This window comes from Lethenteron reissneri, chromosome 13 (assembly GCF_015708825.2).
Source record: "Lethenteron reissneri isolate LAM-NWPU_2019-01 chromosome 13, ASM1570882v1, whole genome shotgun sequence".
Lineage (NCBI taxonomy): Eukaryota > Metazoa > Chordata > Hyperoartia > Petromyzontiformes > Petromyzontidae > Lethenteron > Lethenteron reissneri.
This window is the reverse complement of record NC_083791.1, coordinates 59,071-84,805: the sequence shown is the minus strand read 5'-3', so window position 1 is coordinate 84,805 and position 25,735 is coordinate 59,071. Positions and strand designations below refer to the sequence as shown.

At 53.9% G+C, this 25,735-nt stretch overlaps 1 protein-coding gene across 1 annotated transcript; it reads left to right on the top strand.

Annotated features, from left to right (window-relative positions):
• Positions 1-5,042: 5,042 nt before the first annotated feature.
• Positions 5,043-19,392, top strand: LOC133341971 (peroxisomal membrane protein PEX16-like). The gene is made up of 11 exons (XM_061550807.1): positions 5,043-5,291; positions 8,127-8,162; positions 10,201-10,277; positions 12,033-12,166; positions 12,381-12,493; positions 13,017-13,130; positions 13,456-13,611; positions 14,888-14,960; positions 16,568-16,687; positions 17,229-17,293; positions 18,133-19,392. Exons 1-11 carry the CDS (start codon positions 5,177-5,179, stop codon positions 18,189-18,191), a joined length of 1,062 nt encoding a protein of 353 aa, XP_061406791.1. The 5' UTR covers positions 5,043-5,176; the 3' UTR covers positions 18,192-19,392.
• The last annotated feature ends 6,343 nt before the right edge of the window (positions 19,393-25,735 follow it).

Sequence of the window (25,735 nt, the reverse complement as noted above, 5' to 3'; positions counted from 1 at the left end):
AATTGGCGTCTTGATATGTTAACACCTCCCGTGATTACGCCCGCAAGTACCGAGCCTATTTCACTAATCACTCTCGTGGCACGGGCGACAGGATCCAGTTGCTGCGTCACGAGGACATTAAGTGGTCCCTCTCGCCTGCAAGCAACTGGTTGCCTGCAGCAACTGGTTGCAGCGGAGACGCGCAACGCGTTCCCGAGCGAGTCCTTTGAGTGCAACCGAGTCGCACGCAACCGATCGGCCAGCGTGACGGAGACGCGTGGCCGGGACTGTGGCGCTTTGATGATCTGGAGGAGGAGGGGGGGGATGGAGGGGGTTGAGAGCCGGGGGTAATTCCCCTCCTGAGATCGCCTCACACCGCTCGTTAATTATCGCGAGCCTCTTCAGCCGCACCTGCGCCAGTCGCAGTTACCTCGCGTAAACAAAACAACTCTGCCACGTGAAGTGCTCATGGGGAAATGGGCCATTGCTCGAAACGTCGCCCATTACATGTATATTGCTGACCCGCCCATACTGGACGTCTGTGAAAAAAAGAGCTTTACAGCTCATCGGATTCCTCCTGCAGTCTAAATAAACAAACTCTGAGTCTGAGGTGTATGTTCCCCCTGCATAGAGCAGCGTTAGTGGTGGCTCTGTTGAGTCTCGGTTGTTTCTGCTCGTGCACCACTGCCAATGCAGCGTCACCAGATAAGCTGTCATGTTCACTAACGACAGCTCTTGCGGTGATCAGAAGGCGTTTACTGTCCAACCTCAAACCGCACCTCTGATTAGCAGGGTCGGCTACGTACGGTGCGAAAGAAGTTCAGCGGCAGCGATGCGCCACCGCCGAGTTGGGAGGCCGGGCACGGAGCGGAGCAGCCGTGGGCGTAGTGGTGCTGGTGGTGGTGCTGGTGGTGCTGGTGGTGGGTGGGGAGCGGACCTCTTGCGGCAGTGGGGAGTCCTCGGCTCGCAACGACAACCACAACAATAACGGCAACTGCATCACGCAAGTCGCCACCACGAGACGTTTGCAAGTGGTTTAACACAGCATGTCAGCAGGGTGAGGCTGTGAGTGATGCAACTGGAAACACGCCAAGTTGATTCCTTATAGAACTGATCGTCAAGAGGCCAGTGTTCATCATGGCCAAGCCCTGGCGGGCCACTGGCGACCCCTAGTGGCCTTTAGTGGGGCCCCTGACGTGCGGCCCGCGAAAACACACCACGTGTGACAACACCCCCCATTGTCATCGTGTTACTGCCAAACCCAACACTAGTTTAAAATGTGGCGGCCCTCACACTATTGATGATGTCATATCGGCGAAAGTGGCCCCCCATTCAAAATTAGTGAAGGACACTGATCCAATTGATAATCAATAGTGAAGGACACTGATCCAATTGATAATCAATAGATGATTTTCCGGAATCGATCATCTTGGCTTGATCTTCGAGCATTGGTCATCGACTGAGATCACCCACCATCGTCTCTCCCGAAGCTCTTACTAGCGCGCTCATTTCAAGAAATGCGTTGACTCTCATCCACTAACACAACCAACATTGCCTGCATGGCCTGATGATGCTGGTTGCAATCACCAGTGAAACGTCGTGCTCAATAGTCGAGGGTGTGGGTTTACCCTCTGACACAACCATCCAGCGGTGCCGTGTACGTGACAAGCCTTACTATTGGCTGTGTCGGGAGGAGGTGGGTGTACTACACATTTACAATTACGCGATCTAAACCAAACAGCATTATCATGAATAACATTGGCCGTGACCCCTCCGTGTTAAATTCACACAACGCCATTGGCCGTGACCCCTCCGTGTTAAATTCACACAACGCAATTGGCCGTGACCCCTCCGTGTTAAATTCACACAACGCCATTGGCTGTGACCCCTCGGTGTTAAATTCACACAACGCCATTGGCCGTGACCCCTCCGTGTTAAATTCACACAACGCCATTGGCCGTTCAAAGTTCAAAGTTCAAAGTTCATTTATTAGGTATAGCCCTGTGAGCCATTCAGCTCTTGAATCGGGTGCAACCGCAACAAACAAAAAACAAAAACATGAACAAAAAAACATCTTAAAGTGAATATGTGACTAAGTGCAAACAGAAAATCCAAGAAAAGACAGCAAAAATATTGCAGAAAAAACACCGTACACCAACGCTGTGTGCAAAAATCCCAGTGGGATGCAAGTCAAACAACAACAACAACCACAAGACAACTTAGATTAAGGCCATCAGTCTAACTCTGTACTACAACAACACAAACATGGCTAAACCAATACACTTTTCGAAATCACCAAAATAAAGCCATGAAGGCAATGAAAAAGCAATCATAGGAACTGACGGAATTTTCACAATAAATGGCATAAACAACATGTACTACCAAAACCCTGCAGCCATAGCTGGCTGCATGAGTCACTCCACAACAGCAGGAGCATCAATCGGAGTATTGTAATTTTTCAATGCACCTTTAAGATCAGCACACTAAATCAAAACACAGGTCATACTTTGTAGCGATCATCCGGAGCGAAACATTTTATTTTAGGTCACTGAATAGCACTGGCAGCTAGGGGTGTACAACTCCTCTAAAGCAGTTTTGAGTGAAGATCTCATAGGTAGTGACTCAAGTTTCAATTTATTTGCAACAGCATTCCAGACCCTGGGGGCATCAATAGCAAAGGCCCTTCCTCCAGTATATGTACGGCAATAGGGAATATTAAGCTGGTAAATGAGTGTAGACCTTAGGTCAAATTTGTTCTTTGAAACAGAGACGAGATCCAGCAGGTAATCTGCAGATTTTTTTGCAAGTACATCATGAATAAATAAGATCTGGTGCACAAGCCGTCGAACATTCAGAGATGTTAAGTTTGACCCAATGTAGAGATCACAGTGGTGAGTCCTATATGGGCAGTTCAATGCAAATCTTAAGGCCGAGTGATACATTGAGTCAAGCTTCTTCAGTACAGTACTTGGGGCTGATTTATACACAATGTCACAGTAATCAAGTAGAGGCAGTACGGTAGCTTTAATCAATTCCAAACGGAACATAGGAGGGAAGCAGTGCTTGTGTCGATATAGAAAACCAATTTTAATTTTTGTCTTTTTCCCAATATAATCAATGTGATCTTCAAAATTCAGTTTTGAATCCAGGATGACCCCAAGATACTTATAGATCTTGACTTGCTCTATTTGATCATTATTTAAGGTATGTAATTGGGGAAAAATAACTTCCCGCTTTAGTCCTGGTGAGAAGCATAGCACCTTGGTTTTGGCAGGATTTAGGACTAGTTTAAGAGCAACTAGCTGATGTTGTAGTTTGTTGAAATCACTCTGGAGCTTAGCAATCACGTCATCCGGAGAGCGGCCAGCAGTAATTAGTACCGTGTCATCTGCAAAAAGATTTACCCTGGAATAATCCAGTTCAGTGCCCAAGTCATTTACATAAAGAGAAAACAAGAGGGGGCCGAGAATGGAACCCTGTGGAACCCCTTTTGTTATCTTAACACTGTTTGACCTCCAACCATCTGTGAATACAGTTTGGGTGCGAGAAAAGAGGTAATTTTTTAACCATTTTACTGTGTTTTCGGAAAAACCGAGGCAACTTATTTTACTAAGCAGGATGTTGTGGTCTACTGTATCAAAAGCTTTGGACAAGTCAAGAAAAAGACAGGCGCAGTACTGCTTATTATCAAGGCTACTGTAAATGTGATTCAGAGAGTCTAATGCAGCAGATGTGGTGCTGTATTTTTTTCGGAACCCAGATTGTTTTAGATGTAATAGATTGTTGGCGGACAGGAAACTGCTAATTTGGTAGGTCAATAATTTTTCAAATATTTTCATCAACGGGGACAAAATTGAGATAGGTCGGTAGTTATTTGGATCATCTTTAGGGCCCCCTTTGTGAAGTGGACGAACATAGGAATGTTTCCATTCTAGAGGAACTGATGCTTCTTTGATGGACAGGTTGAAAATATGGGCTATAGGTTTGTATATTAGGTGACCAACAGTTAGTAGAGCAAAGACGGGAATACTATCTGCTCCGGTAGAGGAGGACCCTTTGAGGTAGGACAGTTGTTTCAGAACATTACTTTCGTGGATTGGCTGAAAACTAAATTCGCTTAATGTTTGGACAGGAGTGTAGGAATTTGCATGAGCAGGGGTGACTCCCAATACATTATCAAATAGGGTACCAGCTTCAGAAAAATGAAGGTTAAAATTGTCAACTATTTTTTGGGGATCTGAAAAATATTCCCCATTTCGGTTAAGCTGAACGGGCAGATGATCTGTTTTGGATGCCTTTTCGATACATTTGATTGTTTTCCAGAAAATCCTGGCATTTCCATGAGATTCAAGGAGAGTGGAAGAGAAGTAGTTATTTTTTGCATGCCGTATTTTTTTGACGCATCTATTCCTTAAAATCCTGTATTCTAGCCAGTCATTGACCAAATTACTTTTCTGAGCACATGCCCAAGCCTTGTCCCTAATTTTCATGAGCTTTGTAATCACAGGATCAAACCATGGTGGACGGTTGCCTTTAGTTTTAAATTTAACCAACGGAGCATGTTTGTTAAGAATTTGGAGAAACGTGTACCTGAAGGTCTCCCAAGCCGTAGTCAGGTTTGGAATATCACAGACCTTGTCAATATCCGAGTGAAGCACATCATTAGTAAATGCCGTGACCCCTCCGTGTTAAATTCACACAACGCCATTGGCCGTGACCCCTCCGTGTTGGGCTGTAGGCGCCCCCGTGTGGTCACGAGCGCACACTGCATCGCCAGGAGCTGCAGATGTTGTCGTAGAATCGCCAAATTGCCGCGGACCCTTGCGCGATTTGTGCGTCGCGCTTGCTGGGATTATCCGAATCTAAATATTTATTTTATACTTGGAGGAATACGGTGCTGTACCAGTCGTAAATCTTGTCAAATAATCGCGGACCCCTGTCTGTATCCTTTGAGCCGTGAATGTTTTGTCAAATAACCGCGGACCCTTGTTGTGTCTTTGAAGTCGTAAATGATTTGTCAAATTACCGCGGACCCCTGTCTGTGCCTGTGAAGTCGTAATTTTTTTTGTCAAATTACCGCGGACCCTCAGTCAGCCTGTGACCGCGTGTGGCCGTGGTGGTGGTGGAGCGAGCGCCGGTGTTGTACTGCACTTGTGCGTCCCCTTCCGCGGCCCTGGCACCCGCCGTGGCTGCGGCGATGTCGGCCGTGGCGCGGCGCGCGTGCGCCCGCTACGCGCAGTGCGTGAGCCGCCACCCGGAGCTCACGGCGCAGCTGGAGAGCGGCTTCCGCAGCCTGTCGTACGTGATGGCGGGTGCGTGGTGCAAGGGTGGGGGGCGGCGGGAGCGACACAGACACACACACAGACAGATACACACAGACACACACAGACACACACACAGACGTACAGACACACACAGACGTACAGACACACACACAGACACACACACACAGACACACATAAACATGCACACCGACAGAGACACACAGAGACATGCACACCGACAGAGACACACAGAGACAAGAGACAGACAGAGACACACAGAGACAGAGACACACAGAGACAGACAGAGAGACGCACACGGAGACAGAGACACACAGAGATAGAGACACACAGAGACAGAGACACACAGAGACAGAGACACACAGAGACAGAGACACACAGAGACAGAGACACACAGAGACAGAGACACCAGAGACACACAGAGACAGACAGAGACAGACAGAGAGACACACAGAGACAGAGACACACAGCGACAGAGACACACAGAGACAGAGACACACAGAGACAGACAGAGACAGAGACAGACAGAGACAGACAGACAGACAGAGAGACACATAGAGACAGAGACACACAGAGACATAGACACACAGAGACAGAGACACACAGAGACAGACACACAGAGATACACAGAGACAGAGACACACAGAGACAGAGACACACAGAGACAGACACACAGAGACAGAGACACACAGAGACAGAGACACACAGAGACAGAGACACACAGAGACAGAGACACACAGAGACGGAGACACACAGAGACGGAGACACACAGAGACGGAGACACACAGAGACAGACACACAGAGACAGAGATACACAGAGACAGAGACACACAGAAACACACAGAGACAGAGACCTGCACACCGACAGAGACACACAGAGACAACGCAGAGACGGCCGCCCTTCGCCACCAAGTGGCAATGACATCACCAAGGCTCTTGTGCCAGGCTAGGTGCACTTTGAGGCCACGTGAAAGTGCCGAATGCTCGCTGCTGACAGGATGAGGTCACTCGACAGACCAGGTGCCACGGGTTGACCGCTGAGATGCCTGGCAGAGGCACCCGCCGTAATTTCCCCACTTGTGCCACTTCGCATGTTTAACCTGTGTGTGTGTGTGTGTACACACACACACACAGGTTATATGTAGTAGGTAGCTACTACATATGTAGTAGTAGCTACATGTGTAGTAGCTACGGGCCCATCGCACTTTAAAGGGCCCCGCGCTAAATGCTCTATTACTATAGTACTATACTGTCTTCAACTTTTATGAACGACTGAGTGTTTAAGGTTAGCGATTTCTCGTATTATCTGGCTTATAGCAAATGACAAATTACTTTACTATGCAAGTGAAAATTTTGTGTTTTAATATTTATGTGTTTATTATATCATTTAGGGCCCCTTTATAACATATGCGACAGGCCCCGCACTAGCTTAGTCCGGCACTGGGCTGGGACGAGGTGGTCTGGTGAGAGGTAAAGAGTTGGGAATCGTGGATGAGTCGCCGGGGGTCATGGGAGAGGAGGTGCAGGAGATTAGGTTTGGTTTGATGATGATGGTGGCTGTGGTTGAGGTGAGCAGACGAGGTCAGGCGTGAGACGATTGGAAGATGGATGAATGGGTGAATCAGAATCTGTTTTCAGACTGGAGCAATCCGATGAGCTATGAAGCTCTTTTTCACAGACGTCCAGTCATGGGGCCAGAGGTGACTGGGTGAGAGATTTTAGATGAGACAGTGAGGGGGTGAGGGGCGGGGCTGTGGTGGTGAGTGAGGCTGTGGTGGTGAGGTTGGGTGAGTGAGGAGCGAGGCTGTGGTGGTGAGGTTGGGGTGAGGGGCGGGGCTGTGGTGGTGAGGGTGAGGTGAGTGAGGAGCGAGGCTGTGGTGGTGAGAGTGAGGTTGGGGTGAGTGAGGGGCGAGGCTGTGGTGGTGAGGTTGGGGTGAGGGGCGGGGCTGTGGTGGTGAGGGTGAGGTTGGGGTGAGTGAGGAGCGAGGCTGTGGTGGTGAGGTTGGGGTGAGGGGCGGGGCTGTGGTGGTGAGTGAGGCTGTGGTGGTGAGGTTGGGTGAGTGAGGAGCGAGGCTGTGGTGGTGAGGTTGGGGTGAGGGGCGGGGCTGTGGTGGTGAGGGTGAGGTGAGTGAGGAGCGAGGCTGTGGTGGTGAGAGTGAGGTTGGGGTGAGTGAGGGGCGAGGCTGTGGTGGTGAGGTTGGGGTGAGGGGCGGGGCTGTGGTGGTGAGGGTGAGGTTGGGGTGAGTGAGGAGCGAGGCTGTGGTGGTGAGGTTGGGGTGAGGGGCGGGGCTGTGGTGGTGAGTGAGGCTGTGGTGGTGAGGTTGGGTGAGTGAGGAGCGAGGCTGTGGTGGTGAGGTTGGGGTGAGGGGCGGGGCTGTGGTGGTGAGGGTGAGGTGAGTGAGGAGCGAGGCTGTGGTGGTGAGAGTGAGGTTGGGGTGAGTGAGGGGCGAGGCTGTGGTGGTGAGGTTGGGGTGAGGGGCGGGGCTGTGGTGGTGAGGGTGAGGTTGGGGTGAGTGAGGAGCGAGGCTGTGGTGGTGAGGTTGGGGTGAGGGGCGGGGCTGTGGTGGTGAGGGTGAGGTTGGGGTGAGTGAGGGGCGGGGCTGTGGTGGTGAGGGTGAGGTTGGGGTGAGTGAGGAGCGAGGCTGTGGTGGTGAGAGTGAGGTTGGGGTGAGTGAGGGGCGAGGCTGTGGTGGTGAGGTGAGTGAGGAGCGAGGCTGTGGTGGTGAGGGTGAGGTGAGTGAGGGGCGGGGCTGTGGTGGTGAAGGTGAGGTTGGGGTGAGTGAGGAGCGAGGCTGTGGTGGTGAGGGTGAGTGAGGAGCGAGGCTGTGGTGGTGAGCGTGATGATGGCGTTGCTCTGTGTTGCAGGTCGCTTCCCGGACTCGGCGGAGCTCTCCGAGCTGGGTGAGCGTCGCCACGCTACAGAGTCACAATCAGAATCTGTATTTATCCTGGAGGAGGAATCCGATGAGCTCTAAAGCTCTTTTTCACAGATGTCCAGTAGGGGCACAGGGTCAGAACGCTACAACAAGAAACAACACAAAACACGATAGGACTGAAAAGTATAGGAAAGATAAACAAATCACGGAAAAAATGAAACTAAACTTTTTCTTTTACCAGGTAAGGCGCAGAGAGCCGTTAGCTTCAGAAGCGACCTGGGCCACAAATGACAGCTCAACGACGTGGCTTATTGTGTGGAAATTTACAGCAGCCAAATACTCTAAATAATCATCACAGCCGCCCCCATTGGTCACACTGGCTGAAGAGGATGGTCACCTCTCGGATTGAGCGCGCGAGTTCATCCGTTCCGCGACGAGATGACTCGCGTCAAACTGAATCCCGAATGAGGAAGTTGACTCATGCGGGCCCGTTTCTCCGCTGCCCTGCGGGTGGCGTGGCAAAGACGACGAGCCAACCCCGTGCCCGTTGCCGGACACGTGTGTGAACGAGAGCTTCATAGCTCATCGGATTCCTCCTCCAGTCTAAATCAAGATTGCGAGTTTGCCAACCCCCCCTCCCCCCCCCCCGTGTGTGACCCTCAGAGAGAAGTAGCCGGGCGAGGGGTTCACTTCCATTCTGGCATTGGAGTCGTTCCCAATGCCAGGGATCCCCACGCGTGGCAGCGGTGGCGGCGTCACAACTCTTCAGATGTTGCGATAAATTGGCAATCATTTACATCGTTATTTTATAGATTATTTGGCTGCTATGAATGTCGATGCCATAAGCCGCTTCGTTGAGCTATCGTTCATAGCCAAGTCACTACTGTATATAGCTCAGTGGGCCTTACCTGGTAAAATAAGTTAGTTTTATTTGTATTTTTTTCGCGTCATTCATTTACCTTTCCTATACTTTTCTTTCCTATCGTATTTTTGCATTGTTTGTTGTTGTAACGTTCTTCGTCCTCATCGGAAACCTCCAGGATAAATAAAGATCATTCTGATCATCCTCTCCCTCCCCCGCCCGCGTACTGCCAATGAATGACTGCCAACTGTGGCAGTGGCACGTAGCAGCCTCGTGGGTGAGAGCTGCCGTGCGCTATGAATCAAGAATCACCACTTGACTGGAGGAATCCGATGAGCTACAGATGTCTGGTAGTGAAAGCATCGCGCTGCGCTTTCAGTTGCGCTTCTGCGGCCGTCTGGAACGTACTTCCGTCCAATATCAGGAATCCACCGGAGCTGTGTACTTTTAAATCATCATCTAGATTGAAAACTAATTTCTTGAGAACTTATTTTTGTGTTTAGTTTGTCCTTCCCCCTGCCACCTCCGATTAGCACGGTTGGCTACGTACGGTGCGAAAGAAGTTCAACAAACATGCAGGCATACGGGAATGGCGCTGCTGGCGAGTGGATTGATCCTCTCGAAGCGTGGACGACGGCCCGGGCAGTTCCCTCCACCTCGGGCGATAGAACACCGAGGAGGCCCTAATAGCTGCGTGGCCTCAGCGGGTTGGGCCCAATCGCCGCACCGTGCGCGGTCGGGTGGGGCGGCCAGAGTGTGTATGCGGATCACTACTCGCCGCACAATATGCACAACTCGCTGACGTGACCCAAGTCTCACGTCCCAGCCAGCGGTGGCATGAGCCGCTGGAGTTGCAGTACTGCGGCATCACCTTTGTGGTGGCGAGATGGTAACGACCTCACCTGGTATACAGGATGTCATGGGTTCGATACCGATCCTGGCGCCTGCATTGTTAATGGAGTTTGCATTTTCTCCTCGTGATCATGTGGATTTTTCGCCACATCCGGTTTTTCCCCTCATTTGCAATCAGCATCCACGTGATGATAAGCCACTTCGACGAGTTATCATTTGTGGCCAGGTTGCTTCTTAAAAAGAGCTACACATCTCAGTGGGCCTTACCTGGGGAAATAGAACATGGTGTAGTTGTAGTTTGCGACGCTTCGTGGTGACGTTTGGGTGATGTGACGCGCGACGCCTGCAGTTTACTCGACGGCAAACCTCCTCATCCTTGTCAACGACAGCATCTTGCGCAAAGCCATCAGACGGCCACTACCTCTGGTAAGCACACAACTTGTGCACACACAATAGGGTTAACACCCACACACACTATAGTGTTAACACACTCAATAGGGTTAACACAAAATAGACGTAATACACTAGAGATAAAACACACCCACACACTATAGGGTTAACATACATACAATAGGCGTAATACACAATAGGGTTAACACACACACCCACACAATAGGGTATACACAATAGGGTTAACACACACCAATAGGGTCAACTAACTAACTAAACTTTTTATATTACCAGGTAAGGCCCACTAAGCTCTATAGGGTGATTGAGGAGCAGGAAGCGATCTGGCCACAAATGATAGTTCAGTACACACACACACAATAGGATTATACGCACACACAGTGATAGGGTTTACACCCACAATAGGGTTATCACACACAATAGGGTTAACATACACCAGATAGGGTTACTACACAAAGGCATAACATGGTTACCACACACACACAACATGGTTATCACACACACCGATAGCGTTAGCACACAATCTCCCGTGTAGCCTTGAACAGGCTGTCGGAGCAAAGTGCTGTCTGTGAGACGCGATTGAAGCTGTCGCAACACACGAGCGGGAGCAATGTGGCCAGCACCACACCCGGCCACCTTCGGCTCCCCAGTGCTGGTGTTCACACACCACACTCAGCTACTCGCTCAAGGCTAAGTTGACCTAAATGAGTCTCCTTACCGATTCAGATATTCATCAGTGATGTCGGTCGACAGCGGGAATCGAACTCGGGGTGCCGGATTGGTAGTGCGTTGCGCTAACCACTGTGCCACACTCAAAGATGGGTTAACCGTCGCTGCTGACAGGTGGAGTATCTACCAGATCCCACCGCGGTTTGTCGATTGGCAGGTTGATTGTGGTGGAGTAAAGTGTGGGTAAATCCCATCGTTCACCGAAACGTCTGGCCACAGTAGAAGAGTTAGGCCACGAATACCCCGTGTAGCGGAGGTCCTTCCACGAGTGGTGGTGCGAGCAGGCGCCTGCAGGCCTGCGCCTGCACCATCAACTCCTGCACCATCAACTGCTGCCCCCCTGCCTAAGTTAGAGGAGCGCTGCAGTCTGGGGGTGTGGACCATCGCCCCGAGTGTCGTGACGCCTCCTGCGGGTCAAACCACCACGCCGTCATTCACCTTGACCCACACGCCACTCGTGTGGATAATGCAGCCACAACAACCTTGCACGTGAACCGCCCACCACCTCTCAAGCGCCTGGGCCAGTCCCCCTGGCTGGCGCCTCTCCCCTGCCGCCGCCCTCCTCCTCACCCGGCAGGGTCGCTCCCACCGCCAGAGGGCGCCATGCGTGCTCGCTAGCCACCGTTTTCACGCCAATTGCGTTGCTGCACACTACACGCTCCTGGTTATCGATGTAGAGAGAGCTGATGAAAATTGGTCGAGAACGTGCGTGTGTGTGTACATACATACATACACACGTACATACACACGTACATACACGTACGAGTTGATTCCCGCTCATGGCCAACACCAGTGTGATTATCGATACTGGTCTTGGGCCTCCCCTAGGTCGACTCAGCCTTAATGAGTACCTGGTGCAGTGTGTAAACATCAACACTGGGGAGACAAAGGTGGTCGGGCATGGTGCTTGCCACCCACCCCCTCGTGTGTCGTGGCGGCCTTCATAGGTGCTGCTCGCTAACGTCACTTGCCCCAACGGTTCGTTCAAGGCTACACGGGGAGGGGGGGATCTTTGTCTTTGTGCTCCACGTGTGCCACGCACAGTCGCTGTCCCACGGGCGCCTGATCACTTGGCTCACGGTGCTGGAGTACGTGGAGGTGTTCTCGGAGATGGGCGCCGCGCGCCTCTGGGGCCCGGCCGGACGTTGGCTCATCATCGTGCTGGTGCAGCTCGCCAAGTGAGTGCGACCACGTGACCGCAATGATGATAACGATGATGACGATGATGACGACGACGATGATGACGACGACGATGATGAAAGACGGCGACGATGATGACGACGACGATGATGACGACGACGATGATGACGACGACGATGATGACGACGACGATGATGACAATGACGACGATGACGACCGATGATGCTGATGGCATTGGCTCGTGGTGCGCAGGGCGGTGCTGCGCGCCCTGCTGCTCTTCTGGCACAAGGCCGGGATCCAGCCGTCCCCTCCCATCGTCCCACTCGACAGAGATGCGCAGCCCTCCCCGCCGGCACACGGGGCAGGTGGGAGATGCGCGCACGGTCCATCGCACGGTCCGTCGCACGGTCCGTCGCACGGTCCGTCGCTCGGTCCGTCGCATGGTCCGTCGCACGGTCCGTCGCACGGTCCGTCGCACGGTCGGGACCATTCGCAGCCAGCATCGCCACCTACTGGCAGCAGACTAATGCCGCAGGTCGCTCAAGTGAATGATTCTGGTCTCTCGAGTTCTCACCCAGGATAAATTGAATAAACCTGAGACCCGCGTGGGCGATTGTGCATTCGCGCACGGGGAGCGGCAGCGCCGTGGCGCCGTGCGCCTGTAACCCGGCACCCTGTGGGGGGCCAGGGTTGGTGGATCACACATTCGTGACACTCGCCTGCCCTGGCTGCAAGGTCATCGTCTCCTGGTTTGCCGGCATACGATGGCAGTGCAGCGCACGTAGAAAAACGTTGGACAGCGTGCCGCACGAGTTCATGCGTGTCCCACGTGTGACCTCTCATCACCCCCCCGTGACCCCCCTCGTGATCCCCCTCGTGACCCCGCAGACTGCGAGAGGAGGGAGGGAGAGGGCGGGAGCCTGGAGCCAGAGTCTCTCCCCGCGGCCCCCTCCACCTTTCAGGGCCGCAGATCTCAGCGCGTCATCCGCTCGCTCCACCACAGTGAGAGTCCACCACCACCGTCGCCACCTAAACCACCGTCGCCACCTAAACCACCACCACAGTCACCAGCGTCACCTCCACCGCCACCGACACCACCATCACGCACCAAACACATGTCGCCATCACCACCACCACCACCTCGCAGAGCCACACGCGGCGTGGCCCCGCCACCACCGCTGCGTCCCACGCGGCCACCAGAGAAGCACCTCACCGCTGCCGCGTTTACGCTGCGGCACGGCTGCGCCGCGTCGCTCCGCACCACCTCAGCCCGGCTCGCTTCTCTCTCTCCCCCCCTTTATTATACCCCCTCCCCGCGGCCCCCCAGCCCCCCCTCTGGCACTGCGTGAGTGGGGCGCCCCCCAGCGCGAGGCGGCGGGGGGCTCCGCTTCCCGCGCCCGTTCCGCCGACCAGCCCCCGACGGTGTTGGGGCGCCAGCGTGTCACGGCCGAGGCTCTGCACGTGGCTCGTCCCCTGCTGCACCGTATCCACCGCCCCCCCCACAACCCCCGGCTGCTGCAGGTCGAAAAAGGGACGAGAGACCCATAGACTCACACAGAGACCCATAGACTCACACAGGGACCCATAGACTCACACAGAGACCCATAGACTCACACAGGGACCCATAGACTCACACAGAGACCCATAGACTCACACAGGGACCCATATACTCACACAGGGGACCCATAGACTCACACAGAGACCCATAGACTGACACAGAGACCCATAGACTCACACAGAGACCCATAGACTCACACAGAGACCCATAGACTCACAGAGACCCATAGACTCACACAGAGACCCATAGACTCACAGAGACCCATAGACTCACACAGAGACCCATAGATTCACAGAGACCCATAGACTCACACAGAGACCCATAGACTCACAGAGACCCATAGACTCACACAGAGACCCATAGATTCACAGAGACCCATAGTTTGTTGTCCTTTCCCCGCACCTCCGATGAACATGATTGGCTACGCGCGGTGCGAAAGGAGTTCAACGCACATATTTGTATATTTGGGTGCAGAGGGATGGTACATCGGTTAGTGGCGCTAGGCTACGAACCCGGTGACCTGTTATCTGATCTGGTCCTGGGCTTCCCCTAGGTCGACTCAGCCTCAAATAAGTACCTGGTATGGTGTGTAAACATCGCCAATGGGGGAGACAAAGGCGACCAGGCGTGGTGCTGGCCACCCACCCCCTCGTGTGCCGTTCCGGCCTTTATAGGTGCCACTCGCTAACGGCACCTGCCCCAACAGTCTGTTAAAGCTAAACGGGTGATCTTTGTCTCTTTGTGTGTCTGTGTGTGTGTGTGTGTCTCTGTGTGTGTGTGTCTCAGTGTGTGTGTGTGTCTCTGTGTGTGTGTGTGTCTCTGTGTGTGTGTGTGTCTCTGTGTCTTTGTGTGTCTCTGTACGTGTCTCTGTGTGTGTCTGTACGTGTCTCTTGTAGGCTACATGGAGGGGAGGGGGATCTTTGTCTCTGTCTATTTGCTTTCCGTCGGTTCAACGACCAACGGCGTTACCTTCTTCTCCCTGTCATTGATGTGGGACTTATGTAAAATATAAATCTTCCGTGGCTGTCTCCGCTGAGTTCTCGCGTCGAACCCGCGTGTCGTTCGGCTCGATGTCCGACCTTTCGCTGCACGTGGAGCAAAACGTCGGACGTCGTGCCAGACGACATGCGGCACGACCCAAAAAAAGTGCGCTTCAGGAGCGGTGGTCGGTTCCTTAACTCCCGTGGCACCGCCGGTGCAGTGGCGAGCCTGGCGGCGTGCGGAGAGAAGTCGTGGAAGCCGTGGCTCCTCTCTGCCGCGATGGACATCACCAGGTAGGGCTCACGGCGCGGCTCCGCTGTGGAGCTTTGGCCGCGGGGTTAGGGGCTCACTCGTTTCTTTAACCCTTTCTCGTTTCCGATGACGCACACGTACGTATGCATTTGTCATCAGTAATTGATTTCCAAATGGAATCGAAAGTAAAAGGCCACGCGGGAGGGCGTGTGGCACTGTTTGCCGCCATCTGTCATCGAGTGTGCAGTGGTGTCGCTACAGGTCTCTGCGGTGAGTACAACATCTTTAAAAACAGCCCCATCCTGCAACCTACAGACATCTCGGAACAGGAAAGGTTAATCGTATAATGGTGTAATTTCCCCAGGTTTTATCTTGATTGTGTTGGCAGCAACTCTGCCGATGAGACGTTGAATGTCGACAACGTCTGCTTGTGTTGAACCAATGCTGCTGATGAGATGCACTCCCAGAAGGTCGCATGGCTGATGGGATGTGTAAAAAACATAAACTTCGATCCAGATTGCGCGATTGGCATCACCAGAAGAAGAATCCAAGCGGATCTCGCGCAGAGCAGCGCGGCGCTACGAGTTAGAGAACGGCCCGTGGAAGCGGATATCACAGAGCTACCTCTGAGATCCCATCAAGCAGCCTCTGATCCACATACAGTGGGGAGCAGCACTTTCCCACCCACTCTACATATGAGAGGGAGGTTTGTCACGTGATAGACTATTATCTAATTCTAAAATTAACCCTTTCCCATTCTGAGATGTATGCAAGTTCCAGGGTGGGTATCGTTCGCTTCTGAATCTTGGAACGGGCGAGTGTTACTCACCGCAGAGAACCATGGCGACACGACCGCACTCTATGATAGCTGGCGCCAGACTATACCACACGCCTCCCGCATGGTCTTGTTGGAGCATCGGTACCGATAAAGTTATTTTATTTAGTTTTTCATCCGGTTCCATCCGGTTCCGATGACGTACACACGTACATTGATCAGAACGGGAGACGGGTTAAGTGCGGAACTAAATCTAATGTGTTTTCTGTGCAGTCATTGGTGACCGGGCTGAGACCATCAACTGGCTACGCTTGAGAACTCTGTTTAGTCGCTGGCGCCTGAAGCCTCAGCCCATGCAGATTCAGCAGAGGCCACCAGAGGGCAGCGCAGCGCAAGGGCCGGTCTATGGGGCTGTGTGGGGGGCGGGGGGGGGGGCGCTGTCTCTTCCCATGTGTGGGGCCCTCCCGGTACTTCACTCTCCTCCCACGTGAGAAAACAAAAGGAAGTGGGCCAGGCATCCCAACGCTTTCCCCTCTTGACAACAGGATTTTGAGCCTCGGCGTTGTCATCCTTGACGAGGGCTGCGCCTGCAAGCTCGGCGAGGCCATCGGCCGGAACCGGATTGAGGACGACGACGAACGTAGCTCTGACCGAGCGCCGAATTCCCGTCGAGACGGTCGTGAGATTGATTGGCGAGCGGAGCGGGCTGCTGTGTCGCGTACACAGCCAAAGCGGGCCACTGTGTCGCGCACACGGGCTGAAAGGAATCTAATCGATAATCGTTAGAGTAATCATTCGGTCGAGGAATCACATAATCCCAGCTCCACTCACAATCGCTGTGGCCTCCTTCCTACTCCTCCACTTCCTCCACAGCCTGAGCCTGATGGGCGACCCCAAGGAGTTGAACACGAGTGAGCGCGGAGAGCTGCGACGTCGCACCCTCGCGCTGCTCTACTACCTCCTGCGGTCGCCCTTCTACGACCGCTACTCGCAGTAAGGCGCGCGCACAACGGCGTGACCAACGCGCAGCCCTTCCAGGGTCCGCTTGGGGGCGACCGCCTCCACATGCTGTGTCGGTCCTGAAGGGGTAGGGAGGGAGGGGGGGAGGGCGGCGGGGGGGAGGGCGAGGGGGACGGGGGGGGATGGCGGCGGGGGGAGGGGGACGGGGATGGGGGGGGATGGGGGGGAGGGGGACGGGGGGGAGGGGGACCCAATACAAGTTCAGATATCACTCACCACTGATATTAGCCCTGGCTGCAGGTTTGCCTCGTGTTGCGGATGCAGCCCACAGCTGCCGCACCGTGCCGCTTCCGGCTTGATCCGCTACTGCGGAGCGGCTGTCCCGCTGCCCGCCGTGGGCTCGCATCCCAGGTTACAGCACCCCGGCCCAGGTAGTCTTTGACTGGCTAGGACACCGTATGATGGAACACAATGCCTGGCTATGGGGAGATGACAAATCGGAACGGTTCGATGTGCCACCGTTTCAGTTTAGTCCACGCCGAGAGTTTTCACCACCTGTATTTTGTCTCCCCAGGGCGAGGATCATGCTGCTGCTCAGGATCCTGGCCGATTACATCCCGGGCTTTGGCTGGGTCGCTCGTAAGTGCGCGCCGCTCCCTCTGCCAGTACCGTGTGTGCAGCTTGTTCTGTTTCGTATGTGTGTGTGTATGTGTGTGTATGTTTGTGTATGTATGTTTGTGTGTGTATGTGTGTGTAAGTGGGGAGTGGTAGTGTAGTGGTTAGCGCGCTGCGCTACAAACCTGGCGACCCGGGTTCGATTCCCGCTCACGGCCAACGCCAGTGACGATTATCTGAACCGATCATGGGCCTCCCCTAGGTCCACTAAGTCTCAAATGAGTACCTGGTGTGGTGTGTAAGCATCGCCGCTAGGGAGACAAAGGCGGCCAGGCGTGGTGCTCGCCACCCACCCCCTCGTGTGCCATCCCGGCCTTCATAGGTGCTCGCTAACAGTACTTGCCCCAAAAGTCTGTTAAGGCTGTACAGGGGATTATTGTCTTTGTTTTGTATGTATGTTGAACTTCTTTTACACCGTACGTAGCCAACCTCGCTAATCGGAGGTGGGTGGGAAGGACGACAAACTAAATACAAAAAGCAAACGAGACGCAGACTTAGACGCGTGTCAGGAGCACATAAACATTTGTGCGAAAGCAAGAAACCATCGGCTTTTCCTGAAGGAGTGCATTGTGGGTCCTCGTGGAGTGCACACGTACATACACTCGACGTACACACGTACGTGCACGAGCACCGTGGGGTCTGCGCTTGTCACGCGGCAGTGAGTCTCATTTGAAGCTTGTGGTTGCCGGCCACACTGTTGCGCACCACTACGACGGGCGTTCCTCAGCGATGACAATTGTAGATATTGAGCGTTATACCTCTACGGTGGCGTTTGTCCTGTGCCCGTGCCGTCCGATCTGCAGGACCATTGATCGAATACCTCCCAGCCTGGCAAAAAGTCTACTTCTACATGTGGAGCTAAGGAGCGAGGCGACGGACGGAGCGCTTGCGTGGCACCGGCAACGTGTCCCGGGAACGGATCGCGCGAGGGCGCTGTCGGTCCAAACATCCTAATGGTTTGAAACAGCCGATGACGAATGGTAGCCGGACTCTAATCAAAATATCCTAATGGTTTCAAACAGCTGCCCAACGATTTGCACAAATTGCATTTGTCTGGAATCACAAGTGATTTGAAACACGAGCGAGAGATGCCTTGTAGGCGTTGGTAGAAAAAAAGTAATCTGACAGACGGAGGTTTTTCTGACCAGTGTCGCTTTCACGCTTTCTGAGCTGCGCGGCAAATACGCGGTGCGGAGGGCGGTGGTACGGTGTGACACACGGCACAGTGTGACGTACGTGTAGCACGGTGTGATGTGCGGCACGGTGTGATGTGCGGCACAGTGTGACGTACGCGTAGCACGGTGTGACGTGCGGCACGGTGTGACACGCGGTACGGTGTGACACGCGGCACGGTGTGGCGTGCGGCACGTTGTGGCGTGCGGCACGGTGTGGCAGGCGGCAGGGTGTGACACGCGGCACGGTGTGACACGCAGAGCACGGTGTGACACGCAGAGCACGGTGTGACACGTGGCACGGTGTGACGTGCGGCACGGTGCGACGTGCGGCACGGTCAGATTTTGGCAACTTTGGAAAAATTACCGGAGCAAATTACTGTGCTCGGTCGAGCAGAGCAATAGCAACATCTACCACCGTACCGGCAGATATCCCAATTGCAGGCCAGTGCTGCCATCAGCTTTTGCTGCAAAGGGAGGGCTGCCACCGGGGAGGGGTGGGGGGCCCAGCTGGGCATTGAAACTTTGAGATGAGACGAGATGCAAGATGCCTGCGGCAGCTGTGCCCAGACGCAGCAAGTGTGATTGCGCCTGTCCCCTTGAATGGCTCAGTGACTCCGGCTTTGTGACTGCTGCAGTGCCTGGGCGTGGCTCCGGGCGACGGTGCGCAGTGTTGTGACTCGTGGTGTTGTGACCCATGGTGTTGTGACCCGTGGTGTTGTGACCCGTGGTGTTGTGACTCGTGGTGTTGTGACCCATGGTGTTGTGACTCGTGGTGTTGTGACCCATGGTGTTGTGACTCGTGGTGTTGTGACCCGTGGTGTTGTGACTCGTGGTGTTGTGACCCATGGTGTTGTGATTCGTGGTGTTGTGACTCGTGGTGTTGTGACTCGTGGTGTTGTGACCCGTGGTGTTGTGACTCGTGGTGTTGTGACCCGTGGTGTTGTGACCCGTGGTGTTGTGACTCGTGGTGTTGTGACCCGTGGTGTCGTGACCCATGGTGTCGTGACCCGTGGTGTCGTGACTCGTGGTGTTGTGACCCATGGTGTTGTGACCCACGGTGTTGTGACTCGTGGTGTCGTGACCCGTGGTGTTGTGACCCACGGTGTTGTGACTCGTGGTGTTGTGACCCATGGTGTTGTGACCCACGGTGTTGTGACTCGTGGTGTTGTGACCCGTGGTGTTGTGACCCACGGTGTTGTGACTCGTGGTGTTGTGACCCATGGTGTTGTGACCCACGGTGTTGTGACTCGTGGTGTTGTGACCCGTGGTGTTGTGACCCACGGTGTTGTGACTCGTGGTGTTGTGACCCATGGTGTTGTGACCCACGGTGTTGTGACTCGTGGTGTTGTGACCCGTGGTGTTGTGACCCACGGTGTCGTGACTCGTGGTGTTGTGACCCGTGGTGTTGTGACCCATGGTGTCGTGACCCGTGGTGTTGTGACCCACGGTGTTGTGACTCGTGGTGTTGTGACCCGTGGTGTTGTGACCCACGGTGTTGTGACTCGTGGTGTTGTGACCCATGGTGTTGTGACCCACGGTGTTGTGACTCGTGGTGTTGTGACCCGTGGTGTTGTGACCCATGGTGTTGTGACCCGTGGTGTTGTGACCCGTGGTGTTGTGACCCGTGGTGGTGTGACCCATGGTGTTGTGATTCGTGGTGTTGTGACCCGTGGTGTTGTGACCCGTGGTGTTGTGACCCGTGGTGGTGTGACCCATGGTGTTGTGATTCGTGGTGTTGTGACCCGTGGTGTTGTGACTCGTGGTGTTGCAACTTGTGATGTCGTAACCCGTGGTCTTGGGGCGGTGACCGTCGTGTGCACTGCGGCGCCCTGCCACAGCGTGCGCGTGTCCCACGTGTTCACCACAATACCGACGATGGAGGCGGCCCGTAGCGGTCGAGGCTGCGTCGGTTACAATGCGGTTGTCGCAAGCTCAAACCCTGATTGGTGGTCGATACAACCAATAATTCCTCCGGGGTCGATAAAATCGGCTACGGTGGTCGGTCGTGCTATGGATAGACTCTCCCCCGTCATAGAAATGTTGAATTTCCATAGCTGGCGAAGGGCTTTTGACGGGAGACGCGCACCGCCTCAACGCTCGGCTGAGCAGGAAGTCGCCCTCGAATTTTATTTTTGACCTCGTGTTGTTAGTCACGATGTCCGGCGTTTCGCCCCGTGTCCCGAAGCGAAATGTCGGACATCGTTCCGAACAGCGCGTAGCGGCACAGCTGTAAAAACGCCTCCGAGAGAGCGTTTGGCCACCTGCCTTAGAATCGCCTCGCGCCATCCCAGCAGCTGCACGGGGACGGTCGCCGGCCCGTGAGTAGCTCCGGACACGGCAGCGGTGGCGGCCACAAGGGAGTGGGATTGGGGAGCTGGTGGTGCGTCGGCCGTGCCGAATCGGCCTCCCCGGCGTGCCACGAACGTCGTCACCGATGCTCCACACCGAGCCGCCACGATTGCCCGCGAGCGAACGAGTGGCAAGATTGGCGCGACAGGTTTTTAATTCACAACGAACACGGAGCCTTCTCGTGGTGCCGGCGCTCTCTGACCGATCGCCGCGTGCAAGGCTGACTGCATGGGCATTGTTGCGAGCGGCGCCTGTGACTCGCTTGGGTGGTGGTCGTTGTGGTGGTGGTTGTGGTGGTGGGTGGAGATGGCAAGCGGCTGACGAGGGCCTCGCTCAATAAACTCTTTTTCTACGGTCGCATGCCTCGTCTCCGTGCTGTGCCACGCGTCACCACGCGTCGATGCGATGACAACCATTCGCGTGGACGGCAACGGGTGACGGCGCAGTGGCAGCAACAAGGGCCTGGGTTTCATTCCCCGACCCGGCAAGTGGGGGGGAAGGAAAAGGGCCGAGTTTGATGACAGTCGATGCAGCATTGTCACCATCGGCATCTCTGCCTTGGCCGCCGCGTGAGTGGCCAGGGCGGTTTGGGAGAGGTCATGGTGAGAGCTGCCGTGTGGAGTCGCACGGCTGCGCGGTGGTGATGCTCGCGCCACCTTCTGGGTTAGATTCCTGACTGGTGTCCATCTGTGTGGAGTTTGTGTTCTATCTCCCCCTGTCCTGCGTGGGTTTCCTCCCGTGTTCTCCGGTTTTCTCCTCCGATAGCGAAGTAAAAAACCACAATATCACCGGCATTGGCCAAACATCCCAATTCTGAGAAATCAGACAAGTCCACACAACCACGGGGAGAGAGACACGCAGACTTCGCATATCCAGCAGCAGGCGTCAGGGTCGGGATCGAACCCACGACCTCCTGCATACCAGGCGAGGTAGTTAACATCTCCTAGCCACCGAATGTGGAGACACTGCCACAGACGCCGGTGTCGTGGTGAGCACGCCGGATTCCAACCCAGAGGCTGTCGGCTCCAATGATCGCCCGGCGCGGCAGCTGAAACAATGGGGCGAGTTTCCTCAAAGCGCCCACCACATCTGTCCCCGCAGCAGCAGTGGAGAATCACGGGCACACGGCCAGTCGATTGACCCCGGTCGCGTGTGGTGGGGTCAAGTCTGGGCACTCCCACCTCTTCAACGACGTCCGCCCCGTGTGGAAGAGGAGGCCAAAGAATCACTTTCGATCAGTGGGGCACGGTCGCCGATAAGACATCCGAAGTGCGAGGGCCGCCACACATTTGCGACCATTGGTTGGGTTTGCCAGCAGCACGATGATGGTGGAGTGTTGCCACGTGTTGTGTGGGGGGCGCCAGGGGGCCGCGGGCCTTGCGATGAAGAAGACACCCGGCCGAGAGGAGCGTCCCTCGAGCTCCTTCCCGGAGAGTCCCACGTGTCACGTGGTGGTGGCGGTTGGTGTGTGGGGTGAGTGGTGAGGCAGGTTGGTGTGTGGGGTGAGTGGTGAGGGTTGAGGCAGGTTGGTGTGTAAACAACATTCCTACTCACCTCTCTGTAAACAACACTCCCACTCACTCCTCTGTAAACAACACTCCCACTCACCCCTCTGTAAACAACACTCACACTCACCCCTCTGTAAACAACACTCCCACTCACCCCTCTGTAAACAACACTCACACTCACCCCTCTGTAAACAACACTCACACTCACCCCTCTGTAAAGAACACTCCCACTCACCCCTCTGTAAACAACACTCCCACTCACCCCTCTGTAAACAACACTCCCACTCACCCCTCTGTAAACAACACTCACACTCACCTCTCTGTAAACAACACTCCCACTCACCCCTCTGTAAACAACACTCCCACTCACCCCTCTGTAAACAACACTCACACTCACCTCTCTGTAAACAACACTCCCACTCACCCCTCTGTAAAGAACACTCACACTCACCCCTCTGTAAACAACACTCACACTCACCCCTCTGTAAACAACACTCACACTCACCTCTCTGTAAACAACACTCCCACTCACCCCTCTGTAAACAACACTCACCTCTCTGTAAACAACACTCCCACTCACCCCTCTGTAAACAACACTCCCACTCACCCCTCTGTAAACAACACTCCCACTCACCCCTCTGTAAACAACACTCACACTCACCCCTCTGTAAACAACACTCACACTCACCCCTCTGTAAACAACACTCACACTCACCCCTCTGTAAACAACACTCACCTCTCTGTAAACAACACTCCCACTCACCCCTCTGTAAACAACACTCCCACTCACCCCTCTGTAAACAACACTCCCACTCACCCCTCTGTAAACAACACTCCCACTCACCCCTCTGTAAACAACACTCACACTCACCCCTCTGTAAACAACACTCCCACTCACCCCTCTGTAAACAACACTCCCACTCACCCCTCTGTAAACAATCCCACTCACCTCTCTGTAAAGAACACTCCCACTCACCCCTCTGTAAACAACACTCCCACTCACCCCTCTGTAAACACACTCACACTCACCCCTCTGTAAACAACACTCCCACTCACTCCTCTGTAAACAACACTCACACTCACCCCTCTGTAAACAACACTCCCACTCACCCCTCTGTAAACAACACTCACACTCACCCCTCTGTAAAGAACACTCCCACTCACCCCTCTGTAAACAACACTCCCACTCACCCCTCTGTAAACAACACTCCCACTCACCTCTCTGTAAACAACACTCCCACTCACCTCTCTGTAAACAACACTCCCACTCACCCCTCTGTAAACAACACTCACACTCACCCCACTGTAAACAACACTCCACTCACCCCTCTGTAAACAACACTCCCACTCACCCCTCTGTAAACAACACTCACACTCACCCCTCTGTAAACAACACTCCCACTCACCCCTCTGTAAACAACACTCACACTCACCCCTCTGTAAACAACACTCCCACTCACCCCTCTGTAAACAACACTCACACTCACCCCTCTGTAAACAACACTCCCACTCACCCCTCTGTAAACAACACTCCCACTCACCCCTCTGTAAACAACACTCACACTCACCCCTCTGTAAACAACACTCCCACTCACCCCTCTGTAAACAACACTCCCACTCACCCCTCTGTAAACAACACTCCCACTCACCCCTCTGTAAACAACACTCCCACTCACCTTTCTGTAAACAACACTCCCACTCACCCCTCTGTAAACAACACTCACCCCTCTGTAAACAACACTCACCCCTCTGTAAACAACACTCCCACTCACCCCTCTGTAAACAACACTCACACTCACCCCTCTGTAAACAACACTCACACTCACCCCTCTGTAAAGAACACTCCCACTCACCCCTCTGTAAACAACACTCCCACTCACCCCTCTGTAAACAACACTCCCACTCACCCCTCTGTAAACAACACTCACACTCACCTCTCTGTAAACAACACTCCCACTCACCCCTCTGTAAACCAACACTCCCACTCACCCCTCTGTAACAACACTCACAACTCACTCTCTGTAAACAACACTCCCACTCACCCCTCTGTAAAGAACACTCACACTCACCCCTCTGTAAACAACACTCACACTCACCCCTCTGTAAACAACCACTCACACTCACCTCTCTGTAAAACACTCCCACTCACCCCTCTGTAAACAACACTCACCTTCTCTGTAAACAACACTCCCACTCACCCCTCTGTAAACAACACTACCCACTCCACCCCTCTGTAAACAACACTCCCACTCACCCCTCTGTAAACAACACTCACACTCACCCCTCTGTAAACACACTCACACTCACCCCCTCTGTAAACAACACTCCCACTCACCCCTCTGTAAACAACACTCACCTCTCTGTAAACAACACTCCCACTCACCCCTCTGTAAACAACACTCCCACTCACCCCTCTGTAAACAACACTCCCACTCACCCCTCTGTAAACAACACTCCCACTCACCCCTCTGTAAACAACACTCACACTCACCCCTCTGTAAACAACACTCCCACTCACCCCTCTGTAAACAACACTCCCACTCACCCCTCTGTAAACAATCCCACTCACCTCTCTGTAAAGAACACTCCCACTCACCCCTCTGTAAACAACACTCCCACTCACGCCTCTGTAAACAACACTCACACTCACCCCTCTGTAAACAACACTCCCACTCACTCCTCTGTAAACAACACTCACACTCACCCCTCTGTAAACAACACTCCCACTCACCCCTCTGTAAACAACACTCACACTCACCCCTCTGTAAAGAACACTCCCACTCACCCCTTTGTAAACAACACTCCCACTCACCCCTCTGTAAACAACACTCCCACTCACCTCTCTGTAAACAACACTCCCACTCACCTCTCTGTAAACAACACTCCCACTCACCCCTCTGTAAACAACACTCACACTCACCCCACTGTAAACAACACTCCCACTCACCCCTCTGTAAACAACACTCCCACTCACCCCTCTGTAAACAACACTCACACTCACCCCTCTGTAAACAACACTCCCACTCACCCCTCTGTAAACAACACTCACACTCACCCCTCTGTAAACAACACTCCCACTCACCCCTCTGTAAACAACACTCACACTCACCCCTCTGTAAAGAACACTCCCACTCACCCCTCTGTAAACAACACTCCCACTCACCCCTCTGTAAACAACACTCACACTCACCCCTCTGTAAACAACACTCCCACTCACCCCTCTGTAAACAACACTCCCACTCACCCCTCTGTAAACAACACTCCCACTCACCCCTCTGTAAACAACACTCCCACTCACCTCTCTGTAAACAACACTCCCACTCACCCCTCTGTAAACAACACTCACCCCTCTGTAAACAACACTCCACTCACCC